This window comes from Asterias amurensis, chromosome 15 (assembly GCF_032118995.1).
Source record: "Asterias amurensis chromosome 15, ASM3211899v1".
NCBI lineage: Eukaryota > Metazoa > Echinodermata > Asteroidea > Forcipulatida > Asteriidae > Asterias > Asterias amurensis.
In genome coordinates, this window is record NC_092662.1 from 354,824 (window position 1) to 368,599 (window position 13,776).

Sequence of the window (13,776 nt, forward strand, 5' to 3'; positions counted from 1 at the left end):
CTGGTATCCTGCTCATTTCTGCTTAGATGAAAATTGTTTAACAATATTTTCTGCTTAAGTACATCTATGAAATTGGGCACTGTGTCCAACCTGTAGGCACAGAAACTTGCTAAGCACAGAAACAGGTTACCAGCCAAAGTAACATTCAAGTTTACCTTGTTGTTGCTGGTGTCCCACTCAATTTAATATTCTGTGATATTTATTTCTTCCAGATACAACACCAGGTCCTCTCAAGACTTCTACACCCACCACCAAGCCAGAAAGGAACAGCTTCAGTCTACCTGAGGAGGTTAGTGAGAAGACGGCAAACAGTATCACTGATGAGGACTCGCAGAGAGCCATCATGGACAAGAAAACTCAGAAGGATGTTTCTCGCCAGAAACAAGGACCTCAGCAGTCGGAGGACCAAGAGGGGCAGAGAGACTCCTCCGCTGTGTCAGATATTTCTGAGGATATTCAATCGGTGTATAGCTCTGCTTCTGCCACTCCGGATGAAGTGTCCCTGAAGGAGTCCCCCAGGTTGAGCTCTACCAGAGAATTTCAGGTCACTGATGAGTTGAAGGGTCAGAGTCATGTGGAAAGAGAACTGTCTGAAGCTTCCAGTGTCCCAGAGGAGGTTTTGTCAACAGCGAGTTCAGCATCTCTGGATTCAGTGCGGACTACGCCGAGGTTGCTTGACCTCCACCAGAAAGACCAGAATAATAGGACAGAACCTCCAAAGCCAGACCACGATGGAAGTCTCAACAGCTCTGGGAAAGGCTCCCCTTCTCGTCTTCCAGTTCATTCCATCGAGGACCTCTCCCAGAGAAGCGAGCCGTCTTACTCGAGCTCTGTCAGAACTGCGTCTTCGCATCGATCCCGGACTCACAGTGAGCAGTCGGGAGTAAGTTACAGTGATGAGTTTGTTGAGTCTTCTGTGTCAGTTGGAATGAAGAACAAGGAGAGCCTCTCAGACACTGATGACGATATCAGCGAGCAGCTGTCAATAGTTAGTGAGCCTTCTGAAGTAAGTGTGACAAGTGGAGGGAAGCTCACCTTCAATCTATCAGCTGATAAGGGCCCAAATGAGAGGACAAGAGTTGCACTGGAAGCAGCTCCTGAAGTTACAATCTCTGAGAGGAAACTGGGTGGAGAACAGGAGGATAGTGTTAGTGAAGAAGATGAGAGGACTCCAGTTGCCTCTCCGAATGACGAACTCCTGGAGAAATCACAAGACTTTACTGGCTTTGACATTGGAGACCGTGTGATTGTGAGCAGTAAGGACAAGGGTACTCTTCTGTTCAAAGGGGTGACCCACTTTGCCCCCGGTCCCTGGGGAGGTGTTGAACTGGATGAACCTCAAGGAACAAATGATGGCTCCCAGGATGGACATATTTACTTTCATTGCAAAGCAAGTCATGGGATGTTTGTTACGGCTGACAGGCTTGAACATCTCCTGAAGGAGTCTCCTAGAGCTGACTCCAAACAGGACCAGGAATCATCAATTGAGGAAGATGTTGTGAGTGCAGTATCAGAGAGGTCAGAACCTGAACAAAGGAAACAGCATTCCCCAGTGTCTTCACTCTCGTCCAAGACTCCCTCTGAATCAATGCAACCGCTTGCTCAGGTCTTGAAATCAGAAGCCACCGATGAAGACTCCATCGCTGAGGATTTCTCAGAGCCAATGACGGACGACGCAGCCCTTGAGCGACTCATCAATTCAGCGGCAGCTGCTGTGGAGTCCTTCAATGAGGAAGACATGAAGGAAATGTTTCCCACTTCTGAGAGTGCTGAGACCCCTAGAGGAGCTCCTGAGCAAGAAGTAGCTCCCACTTCAGCAAAGGAGAGACTGGTCGACTCCATTACTGACCAACTGACGGTTAATGTACTAAAAGACTCGGTAAAGACCATCACAGATATGAAACAGATTCCGGATGACAAAGTCATTCAGGAGAAGGACAGTGACAAGACTCCTGAAAGAAGCTCATCAACAGAGAAGCCAAGCACATCATTGTTGAAGATCCTGGTTCCTGATGATGTAGTCAAATCTCCAAGAGAGGAAGCTATCGATGATAAGGAGGAGGAACAAACACGGACCACAGTTATCAAGAGAAAGATTGATACAACCACTGAGACTCTGCTGATGGACGCTATCACTGAACTGATCTCTCTGAGAAGGAAACGCTCAGAGAAACCACATGTGGAGCATAAATCAAGTGACTTGCTGCCAGAGTCACCACCGTTCTCGCCGATTCTGAAATCCCCGTCCCCAGACACTCCCTCTGCGTCCCCTTTTATAAGAAACACCACCCCGTATACACCAGATAGCGAGAGCCCCATCAATTTAGAAGAGACCACTTTGGATGACGACATCTTCATCAACCGTGTCAAAGTGGAAACAAACCCCTTTGATCTAAAGGACCAAGACCAGGTCCCTGTTGCCAGACCAGGATCTCCTGTGTTTGGAGAACCAAGCGGAATCAACCCAGAAGCTCTTAGTGAGAGACTGGAACAGATGCAGCAACTCGGAGCAGACATTTTCGAAGGAGATCTATTCGGAGAGCAGGAATGGTTTGATGATGATTTCGGCTCGATGCCTAAGAGCAAAAGCATCATACAGGTACCGGTGCGCAATCAGGAGACTCCGATCGCCACTCCTATTCCTGGAACCCCTGTCCCCGGTACCCCAGTGCCTGGTACCCCAGAGCTTAACAGACTGGATCTCACACGGATTGCTCAGGAACCATTTTATGCAGTGCCGCATAACCGCAAGGAAGTCAAGTCACTGGTAGATCAGTCGATCAAAGTCTTCCATGAGAAAGCATTACTGAATGAGCTGACCAGTTCCATCTCACCTCCTCAGGAGATCATGGGCGATGACTCCAAGGGCTCGGACATTGAATCAACAAGCCGCAAATCCTACAAGCGACTCGTATTTAATCTTGTCGGGGAGGCGTACCAGGACATCACCGGTGAGCAGGAGCAAGGCGAACAACCCCTCTGGATGAAACCAAAGAGACGTCCACGAAAATACTTCTTTGATAAACCCCCACGGGAGCTTCCGGACATTGCTCAAGTGGTTGAGGATCGTGCGCTTTTTGTGACGGGGTTGACCGGCCGACCTAAGGTTGACCCGGCCATGAATCGGTTTGGTAAGAAGAAGAAGGACCACGTGGATGAGATATTGACTCTTGAGTTGAGGGAAGAAGAACAGGAATGGGTTGACTATGACGATGATGAATTAGCCGTCAAAATGCAGTTGACCGAGGCCATATTTGACTCTTTGCTCACGGACACGGCGATGGTTCTTAATAGAATACAAGACAGGCGGAAGGCAAGGATTTCACCGGAAGAACCGGAAATTGAATTTTAATTTTAACCTCAGAGTCTGACTCCCTGTATCCTTAAGGTTTAGATAATGTAAATGATGCCCAGCCTATATTTAAGGCACTCTCATGTGTTTGTTCTGCACAAAGAAACTATAGTCGCAAAAACAACATGGATATTTTTTGATAAACTTTACTTTTTTAACTGAACACTTTTTACTCTGTGAAAAGTGCCCTCGCTGGTTGAAAAAATCAGGACAGTATTTTCTTGGGAGAAAAATACATACAGGCAAAACGTACAAAATTAGTTCTATTCAAGATAAAAAATTCAACAATGGAGAAATCATTTCTGAAACTTTGGCTTTCTTTTCATGAGGTATTTCTTTTTTTTTGGGGGGGGGGTGAAAGTTCATCTTTCAGGATTTTTTGCCATTTCACAGTGCTCTCACACTTTTATGCAACTCAGAATTGAACATGTACATCTCGTAAATTGTCTGCAAAATCTTTCACAACTATTCCCGCAAAGTAGCAAATGTAACGCAAGCCTGAATGTAGGTCTCCATTGTGTAATTATTACTAGGAAACTCTTCTAAGGAACCTAGTAACTTTGAAAACAATCAGCTCTTGTATGTGTGTCTGTGTACAACATGAAGTGCTCTTCATCTGATTTGTATACAAAAATAATTATACACAGCGGTGCCTGCCGTCGATTTCACCAAACTCTTTCTAACTTAGGATTAATCTTGGGACTTAGGACGGTATCAATTCCATATCCAAGTACGTAGGATGCATTGAACTCATCCTAAGTTAGGATAGGTTACTTGTCCTAACTTGAGATAGGATTAATCCTAACGTTTCGTGAAATCGACTGCTGGTGTTTTAGAGAGTATGCACAAGTTCCAGCCAGTGCAGTTTTAAATGAGGTTTTCTGTGCGGCCAATTGTTTAGTCTAATTGGGCATCGAGGCGTAGACATGGGGGCAACTAAACCGTTAACCCCCAAAAGCTCAGCTTCTGAAACTGTATGTGACGTGTTTGTTGGACACTTGTGCAAAAAACTGCAAACCTATATATTTATGTGCAAACTGTAAAGAGCATTGCCAATAACAAACATTTGTGTGTGAATTTTTACATATTTCTTTTTATTTAGAGTGCTTGTGGATTGTGTTGGGAGATTAGGAATAGACGAATCTATGTGCATTTTAAAAATGATTTTGAGGGTTTACTCGGAAATATTTGTATCTTCCTTTGACATTAGTGAACCATAGGTGTAACACAAACTTATGTAGTCAGTTTTTACCTACTTACATGTATCACAAGAACAACTGGTTCTTGAACCAAACATGATTCCATTTCCATGTCAATACTTTCCAACTTAAAACAAGCAGCTGTGAAGTTCCATATTATTTTCTTCAAATCTTATTGGGGACTGTTCCTTATTAAGTGGAGTAACAAACTCAACTACTTGTCTCGCTTGTACATACTAACAAAATCACTCAAGTTATACTATGCCAAAGAGATGATCACACTCGGAGTTTATATGATGTATTGCCACAGATGCTGCAGGTAGTCTAGGCTGCGGCAAACTCTCAAAATATTACCCAGAGATAAGCATTTTTCTATATTTCAAACACTAAGAATAAATTGCACATGGCATCTTAATTTGCCCTCTTTGGTGTAAAAGTGTATGTGTTTATGCACTGCACTCTCGGCCAATGATAGCCTTTCACACATTACAAGTCATCAACCAAGGTGGCTATTGCAAGGGGGTCTATTTAATCCAGAATCACAGAGTATAAGGTCTAAACAACAACTAGGTTTTTTTTAAAGTGATATGTATGACTAAGCTCTTAACATAATATGCAGCATTAACGTTCAGGGCCAATGTGTATAACAAAATGTTTCAGGACACTGTATAAGAATTGTAAATTATAGCCGAATGTTGATGGTAAATTGCCAAAAGATTTGTCTAGTTGGTGCTAATACAGTACTCTGCGTAGATCAGGCCGTTGTATAAACTTAATGTTGAGATATGGTGGCCACTATAGGAGTACACTGGTTGGGTTTAGGTGTATACAGACACATTTACCTAAACCTATCTCAAAACGTCTTATTAGGTTGGTTCAGTGCTGTCAAGGTTTAAGTATAACTAAGTCAAGGGTAGCAGTTGAATTTTAAGGGCCAATTTTGTATAAACTTCTTGAACACCAAATGGTTCGCAGCAAATTTTAATACGTCATATTTTTTCATAAATGCGTACGTAAATTATGTGAGAAGTTCAAGCTTCTGAGGGTAGAATGAGAATTTAATATTTCTTGAAATTTTAGGGACATATTTTGTGATTAATTGAAATAAATATAAAAACGTGTTTTGCATAATGCCTTTTTGAAAAAGAAAAAGAGTTGGGAGGCCCCATCTGTTTTCTGTTAAAAACAGCAGCCACACCATTTATTCAAGATGGCCACCAGCTCATTGTTCAAATCCCTCCCTCTCTCATGTAAAAAGCACAGTCTTTTAGAAATGTTTAAACTTCATAATGGGATGATTTTCATGTGTTTGATTTTGCACATGTATATTTTTTTTAAAGGGACCCAAATGTCTTTTTGACCACCAAAAGAGAGTCCTGTGACATTGGCTGAATTTTCCTAGGTGCTTTTTATGCTATATTGACTACCATGGTTACTAAGTATGTATAACTGTAAACCCACAGATTAAGTCATTTATCTTCCTTTTTGTATGTTAAACTTAACACCATCATATTTCTTTATAGGCATATAAACTGAACCACAAAAATGCATATTCTGTAGAGGAAAACCTCCTAGTTCAATAACCTTTACTATAACAAAAAGTTGGCAAAACATTTATTAACATACACTGGCTATGATTTATACTCAAATACTTCATTTTATAGCATTTAATTTAAAAAAGCGTTTCATTATGACGTGAGCAATTTATTAATTTTATCCCAAATCTACGTTGTGTATATTAAGTTGGTATTTGTTAATTTATTCGCATGAATCTTTTGTACTGCAATATTTTTAATTTATATTCTACTTGTAATGAGTTTAAGAGATGCAGAATTTATGTTCGATTTTAGGAGTCTTTATAATTTATGCTTCCACATCAAAAGACTCTTTTAATTTTGTTATCAATTTTTGGTTTTTGATTAGATTTTGGATGAAATTTCAGCAATTTCAAGTTACTGTACAAAGAGATGGAAACTTTTCTAGATTCTCTTAACGACACATTCCTATTTAAAGAATGTACAAAAAATGGTAAGTTTCTGGTTTAATGTTAAGGTTTATCACTGGAATGTACATGTACTTGTAACATATTTAAATTTGTCAACCATTTGAGACGAGATCAAAATTGCATTGATGTTAGCAGACTGTACTATTGCTGATGGTGTTTATATGAAATGTAACATATGTACATGTACCAAGCATTTATCGCACTTCTCAGCTGAGACAAAACCTCCTGATTTTTGCAGATAGTAAAATGCTTCAAGTTTATGTAAAATGCGTTCATGTAAATTACTTCTAAATGGCAGATGGATTTGCTGTGTATATATACGTGTAATGATGGCAATTGTGTAAGATGTCTCTAGAGTGTATATGTGTATTAAAATGATATGCCAACAAATCAAACAAACAATATGAGACTTGGTTATTTCAGCATCTACATTTGTCATGTATTATGTAGCAAACAGTCAAAAGGGCCAAGTCCAGCATTGTATCAATTTTTGGCCTAAAATTGGAAAATAACATAGAAAAGATCTACAAGGCTATAGCCTTGTGAACTTGTCAAATTTTGCTCAAAAAAATCTACAAGTATATAGCCTTGTGAACTTGTCAAAAAATCTACAATTATTATAGCCTTGTGAACTTGTCAAATTTTGCTCAAAAAAAATCTACAAGGCTATATATAGCCTTGAGAACTGTACAAATTTTGCTTGGAAAAAAATCTACAAGGCTTGTGGACTTGTCAAAAAATCTACAATTATTATAGCCTTGCGAACTTGTCAAATTTTGCTCAAAAAATATACACAAGGCTATAGCCTTGTGTACTTGTCAACTTTTGCTTGAAAAATATACACAAGGCTATTGCCTTGTGAACTTGTCAAATTTTGCTCAAAAAAACAACAAGGCTATAGCCTTGTAAACTTTATGAATTTTGCTCGAAAAAATCTATAAGGCAATAGCCTTGTGAACTTGTCAAATTTTGCTCAAAAAAAATCTACTAGGCTATAGCCTTGTGAACTTGTCAAATTTTGCTCAAAAAAATCTACACAAGGCTAGAACCTTGTGAACTTGTCAAATTTTGCTCAAAAAAATCTACAAGGCTATAGCCTTGTGAACTTTATGAATTTTGCTCGAAAAATATACACAAGGCTATAGCCTTGTGAACTTTATGAATTTTGCTCGAAAAAATCTACAAGGCTATAGCCTTGTGAATTTGTCAAATGCTCGAAAAAGTCTACAAGGCTATAGCCTTGTGAACTTGTCAAAATTTGCTCAAAAAAATCTACAAGGCTATAGCCTTGTGAACTTGTCAAATTTTGTTTAAAAAAATCTACAAGGCTATAGCCTTGTGAACTTTATGAATTTTGCTCGAAAAAATTTACAAGGCTATAGCCTTATGAACCTGTCAAATTTTGCTCAAAAAAATCTACAAGGCTATAGCCTTGTGAACTTTATGATTTTGCTCGAAAAATATACAAGGCTATAAGGCTATAGCCTTGTGAACTTGTCAAATTTTGCTCGAAAAAATCTACAAGGCTATAGCCTTGTGAACTTGTCAAATTTTGCTTGAAAAAAATCTACAAGGCTATAGCCTTGTGAACTTGTCAAATTTTGCTCGAAAAAATCTACAAGGCTATAGCCTTGTGAACTTTACAAATTTTGCTCGAAAGAATCTACAAGGCTATAGCCTTGTGAACTTGTCAAATTTTGCTCAAAAAAATCTACAAGGCTATAGCCTTGTGAACTTAACGAATTTTGCTCGAAAAAATCTACAAGGCTATAGCCTTGTGAACTTGTCAAATTTTGTTTAAAAAAATCTACAAGGCTATAGCCTTGTGAACTTTATGAATTTTGCTCGAAAAAATCTACAAGGCTATAGCCTTGTGAACTTTACGAATTTTGCTCGAAAAAATCTACAAGGCTATATATAGCCTTGTGAACTTGTCAAATTTTGCTCAAAAAAATCTACAAGGCTATAGCCTTGTGAACTTTACGAATTTTGCTCGAAAAATATACAAGACTATAAGGCTATAGCCTTGTGAACTTGTCAAATTTTGCTTGAAAAAAATCTACAAGGCTATAGCCTTGTGAACTTGTCAAATTTTGCTCGAAAAAATCTACAAGGCTATAGCCTTGTGAACTTTATGAATTTTGCTCGAAAGAATCTATAAGGCTATAGCCTTGTGAACTTTACGAATTTTGCTCGAAAAAATCTTCAAGGCTATAGCCTTGTGAACTTTATGAATTTTGCTCGAAAAATATACACAAAATATACGCCTTGTGAACCTGTCAAATTTTGCTCAAAAAAAATTCACAAGGCTATAGCCTTGCTAACTTTATGAATTTTGCTCGAAAAAATCTACAAGGCTATAGCCTTGTGAACTTTATGAATTTTGCTCGAAAAATATACAAGGCTATAAGGCTATAGCCTTGTGAACTTGTCAAATTTTGCTCGAAAAAATCTACAAGGCTATAGCCTTGTGAACTTGTCAAATTTTGCTTGAAAAAAATCTACAAGGCTATAGCCTTGTGAACTTTATGAATTTTGCTCGAAAAATGTACAAAGCTATAGCCATGTGAACTTGTCAAATTTTGCTTGAAAAAATCTACAAGGCTATAGCCTTGTGAACTTGTCAAATTTTGCTTGAAAAAATCTACAAGGCTATAGCCTTGTGAACTTTACGAATTTTGCTCGAAAAAATCTACAAGGCTATAGCCTTGTGAACTTGTCAAATTTTGCTCAAAAAAATCTACAAGGCTATAGCCTTGTGAACTTTACGAATTTTGCTCGAAAAATATACAAGGCTATAAGGCTATAGCCTTGTGAACTTGTCAAATTTTGCTTGAAGAAATCTACAAGGCTATAGCCTTGTGAACTTGTCAAATTTTGTTAAAAAAAATCCTTGTGAACTTTATGAATTTTGCTCGAAAAAATCTACAAGGCTATAGCCTTGTGAACTTTACGAATTTTGCTCGAAAGAATCTACAAGGCTACAGCCTTGTGAACTTGTCAAATTTTGCTCAAAACAATCTACAAGGCTATAGCCTTGTGAACTTTATGAATTTTGCTCGAAAAAATCTACAAGGCTATAGCCTTGTGAACTTTATGAATTTTGCTCGAAAAAATCTACAAGGCTATAGCCTTGTGAACTTTACGAATTTTGCTCGAAAAAATCTACAAGGCTATATATAGCCTTGTGAACTTGTCAAATTTTGCTCAAAAAAATCTACAAGGCTATCACCTTGTGAACTTTACGAATTTTGCTCGAAAAATATACAAGACTATAAGGCTATAGCCTTGTGAACTTGTCAAATTTTGCTTGAAAAAATCTACAAGGCTATAGCCTTGTGAACTTATCAAATTTTGCTTGAAAAAATCTACAAGGCTATAGCCTTGTGAACTTTATGAATTTTGCTCGAAAGAATCTATAAGGCTATAGCCTTGTGAACTTTATGAATTTTGCTCGAAAAATATACAAGGCTATAGCCTTGTGAACTTGTCAAATTTTGCTTGAAAAAATCTACAAGGCTATAGCCTTGTGAACTTTATGAATTTGCTCGAAAAATATACACAAAATATACGCCTTGTGAACCTGTCAAATTTTGCTCAAAAAAAATTCACAAGGCTATAGCCTTGCTAACTTTATGAATTTTGCTCGAAAAAATCTACAAGGCTATAGCCTTGTGAACTTTATGAATTTTGCTCGAAAAATATACAAGGCTATAAGGCTATAGCCTTGTGAACTTGTCAAATTTTGCTCGAAAAAATCTACAAGGCTATAGCCTTGTGAACTTGTCAAATTTTGCTTGAAAAAATCTACAAGGCTATAGCCTTGTGAACTTTACGAATTTTGCTCGAAAAATATACAAGACTATAAGGCTATAGCCTTGTGAACTTGTCAAATTTTGCTTGAAAAAATCTACAAGGCTATAGCCTTGTGAACTTGTCAAATTTTGCTTGAAAAAATCTACAAGGCTATAGCCTTGTGAACTTTATGAATTTTGCTCGAAAGAATCTATAAGGCTATAGCCTTGTGAACTTTACGAATTTTGCTCGAAAAAATCTTCAAGGCTATAGCCTTGTGAACTTTATGAATTTTGCTCGAAAAATATACAAGGCTATAGCCTTGTGAACTTGTCAAATTTTGCTTGAAAAAATCTACAAGGCTATAGCCTTGCTAACTTTATGAATTTTGCTCGAAAAAATCTACAAGGCTATAGCCTTGTGAACTTGTCAAATTTTGCTTGAAAAAATCTACAAGGCTATAGCCTTGTGAACTTTACAAATTTTGCTCGAAAAAATCTACAAGGCTATAGCCTTGTGAACTTGTCAAATTTTGCTTGAAAAAAATCTACAAGTCTATAGCCTTGTGAACTTTATGAATTTTGCTCGAAAAATGTACAAAGCTATAGCCATGTGAACTTGTCAAATTTTGCTTGAAAAAATCTACAAGGCTATAGCCTTGTGAACTTGTCAAATTTTGCTTGAAAAAATCTACAAGGCTATAGCCTTGTGAACTTTACGAATTTTGCTCGAAAAAATCTACAAGGCTATAGCCTTGTGAACTTGTCAAATTTTGCTCAAAAAAATCTACAAGGCTATAGCCTTGTGAACTTTACGAATTTTGCTCGAAAAATATACAAGGCTATAAGGCTATAGCCTTGTGAACTTGTCAAATTTTGCTTGAAGAAATCTACAAGGCTATAGCCTTGTGAACTTGTCAAATTTTGTTAAAAAAAATCCTTGTGAACTTTATGAATTTTGCTCGAAAAAATCTACAAGGCTATAGCCTTGTGAACTTTACGAATTTTGCTCGAAAGAATCTACAAGGCTATAGCCTTGTGAACTTGTCAAATTTTGCTCAAAAAAATCTACAAGGCTATAGCCTTGTGAACTTTACGAATTTTGCTCGAAAAAATCTACAGGGCTATAGCCTTGTGAACTTGTCAAATTTTGCTTGAAAAAAATCTACAAGGCTATAGCCTTGTGAACTTTATGAATTTTGCTCGAAAAATGTACAAAGCTATAGCCATGTGAACTTGTCAAATTTTGCTTGAAAAAATCTACAAGGCTATAGCCTTGTGAACTTGTCAAATTTTGCTTGAAAAAATCTACAAGGCTATAGCCTTGTGAACTTTACGAATTTTGCTCGAAAAAATCTACAAGGCTATAGCCTTGTGAACTTGTCAAATTTTGCTCAAAAAAATCTACAAGGCTATAGCCTTGTGAACTTTACGAATTTTGCTCGAAAAATATACAAGGCTATAAGGCTATAGCCTTGTGAACTTGTCAAATTTTGCTTGAAAAAATCTACAAGGCTATAGCCTTGTGAACTTGTCAAATTTTGCTTGAAAAAATCTACAAGGCTATAGCCTTGTGAACTTTATGAATTTTGCTCGAAAGAATCTATAAGGCTATAGCCTTGTGAACTTTACGAATTTTGCTCGAAAAAATCTTCAAGGCTATAGCCTTGTGAACTTTATGAATTTTGCTCGAAAAATATACAAGGCTATAGCCTTGTGAACTTGTCAAATTTTGCTTGAAAAAATCTACAAGGCTATAGCCTTGTGAACTTTATGAATTTGCTCGAAAAATATACACAAAATATACGCCTTGTGAACCTGTCAAATTTTGCTCAAAAAAAATTCACAAGGCCTTGCTAACTTTATGAATTTTGCTCGAAAAAATCTACAAGGCTATAGCCTTGTGAACTTTATGAATTTTGCTCGAAAAATATACAAGGCTATAAGGCTATATATAGCCTTGTGAACTTGTCAAATTTTGCTCGAAAAAATCTACAAGGCTATAGCCTTGTGAACTTGTCAAATTTTGCTTGAAAAAATCTACAAGGCTATAGCCTTGTGAACTTTACGAATTTTGCTCGAAAAATATACAAGACTATAAGGCTATAGCCTTGTGAACTTGTCAAATTTTGCTTGAAAAAATCTACAAGGCTATAGCCTTGTGAACTTGTCAAATTTTGCTTGAAAAAATCTACAAGGCTATAGCCTTGTGAACTTTATGAATTTTGCTCGAAAGAATCTATAAGGCTATAGCCTTGTGAACTTTACGAATTTTGCTCGAAAAAATCTTCAAGGCTATAGCCTTGTGAACTTTATGAATTTTGCTCGAAAAATATACAAGGCTATAGCCTTGTGAACTTGTCAAATTTTGCTTGAAAAAATCTACAAGGCTATAGCCTTGTGAACTTTATGAATTTTGCTCGAAAAATATACACAAAATATACGCCTTGTGAACCTGTCAAATTTTGCTCAAAAAAAATTCACAAGGCTATAGCCTTGCTAACTTTATGAATTTTGCTCGAAAAAATCTACAAGGCTATAGCCTTGTGAACTTTATGAATTTTGCTCGAAAAATATACACAAAATATACGCCTTGTGAACCTGTCAAATTTTGCTCAAAAAAAATTCACAAGGCTATAGCCTTGCTAACTTTATGAATTTTGCTCGAAAAAATCTACAAGGCTATAGCCTTGTGAACTTTATGAATTTTGCTCGAAAAATATACAAGGCTATAAGGCTATAGCCTTGTGAACTTGTCAAATTTTGCTCGAAAAAATCTACAAGGCTATAGCCTTGTGAACTTGTCAAATTTTGCTTGAAAAAATCTACAAGGCTTGTGAACTTTACGAATTTTGCTCGAAAAAATCTACAAGGCTATAGCCTTGTGAACTTGTCAAATTTTGCTTGAAAAAAATCTACAAGTCTATAGCCTTGTGAACTTTATGAATTTTGCTCGAAAAATGTACAAAGCTATAGCCATGTGAACTTGTCAAATTTTGCTTGAAAAAATCTACAAGGCTATAGCCTTGTGAACTTGTCAAATTTTGCTTGAAAAAATCTACAAGGCTATAGCCTTGTGAACTTTACGAATTTTGCTCGAAAAAATCTACAAGGCTATAGCCTTGTGAACTTTACGAATTTTGCTCGAAAAAATCTACAAGGCTATATATAGCCTTGTGAACTTGTCAAATTTTGCTCAAAAAAATCTACAAGGCTATAGCCTTGTGAACTTTACGAATTTTGCTCGAAAAATATACAAGACTATAAGGCTATAGCCTTGTGAACTTGTCAAATTTTGCTTGAAAAAATCTACAAGGCTATAGCCTTGTGAACTTGTCAAATTTTGCTTGAAAAAATCTACAAGGCTATAGCCTTGTGAACTTTATGAATTTTGCTCAAAAGAATCTATAAGGCTATAGCCTTGTG

General features: G+C 37.1%; 1 protein-coding gene across 1 annotated transcript in view; it reads left to right on the forward strand.

The window, feature by feature from the left end:
* Positions 1-7,131, forward strand: part of LOC139947886 (centrosome-associated protein 350-like) — a 34,007-nt gene extending 26,876 nt beyond the window's left edge. Inside the window, exon 22 of the mRNA XM_071945724.1 lies at positions 213-7,131. Within this exon, the coding sequence (XP_071801825.1) occupies positions 213-3,352 (3,140 nt within the window). The 3' untranslated portion in view covers positions 3,353-7,131. The remainder of the gene's footprint in view (positions 1-212) is intronic.
* Positions 7,132-13,776: the final 6,645 nt, after the last annotated feature.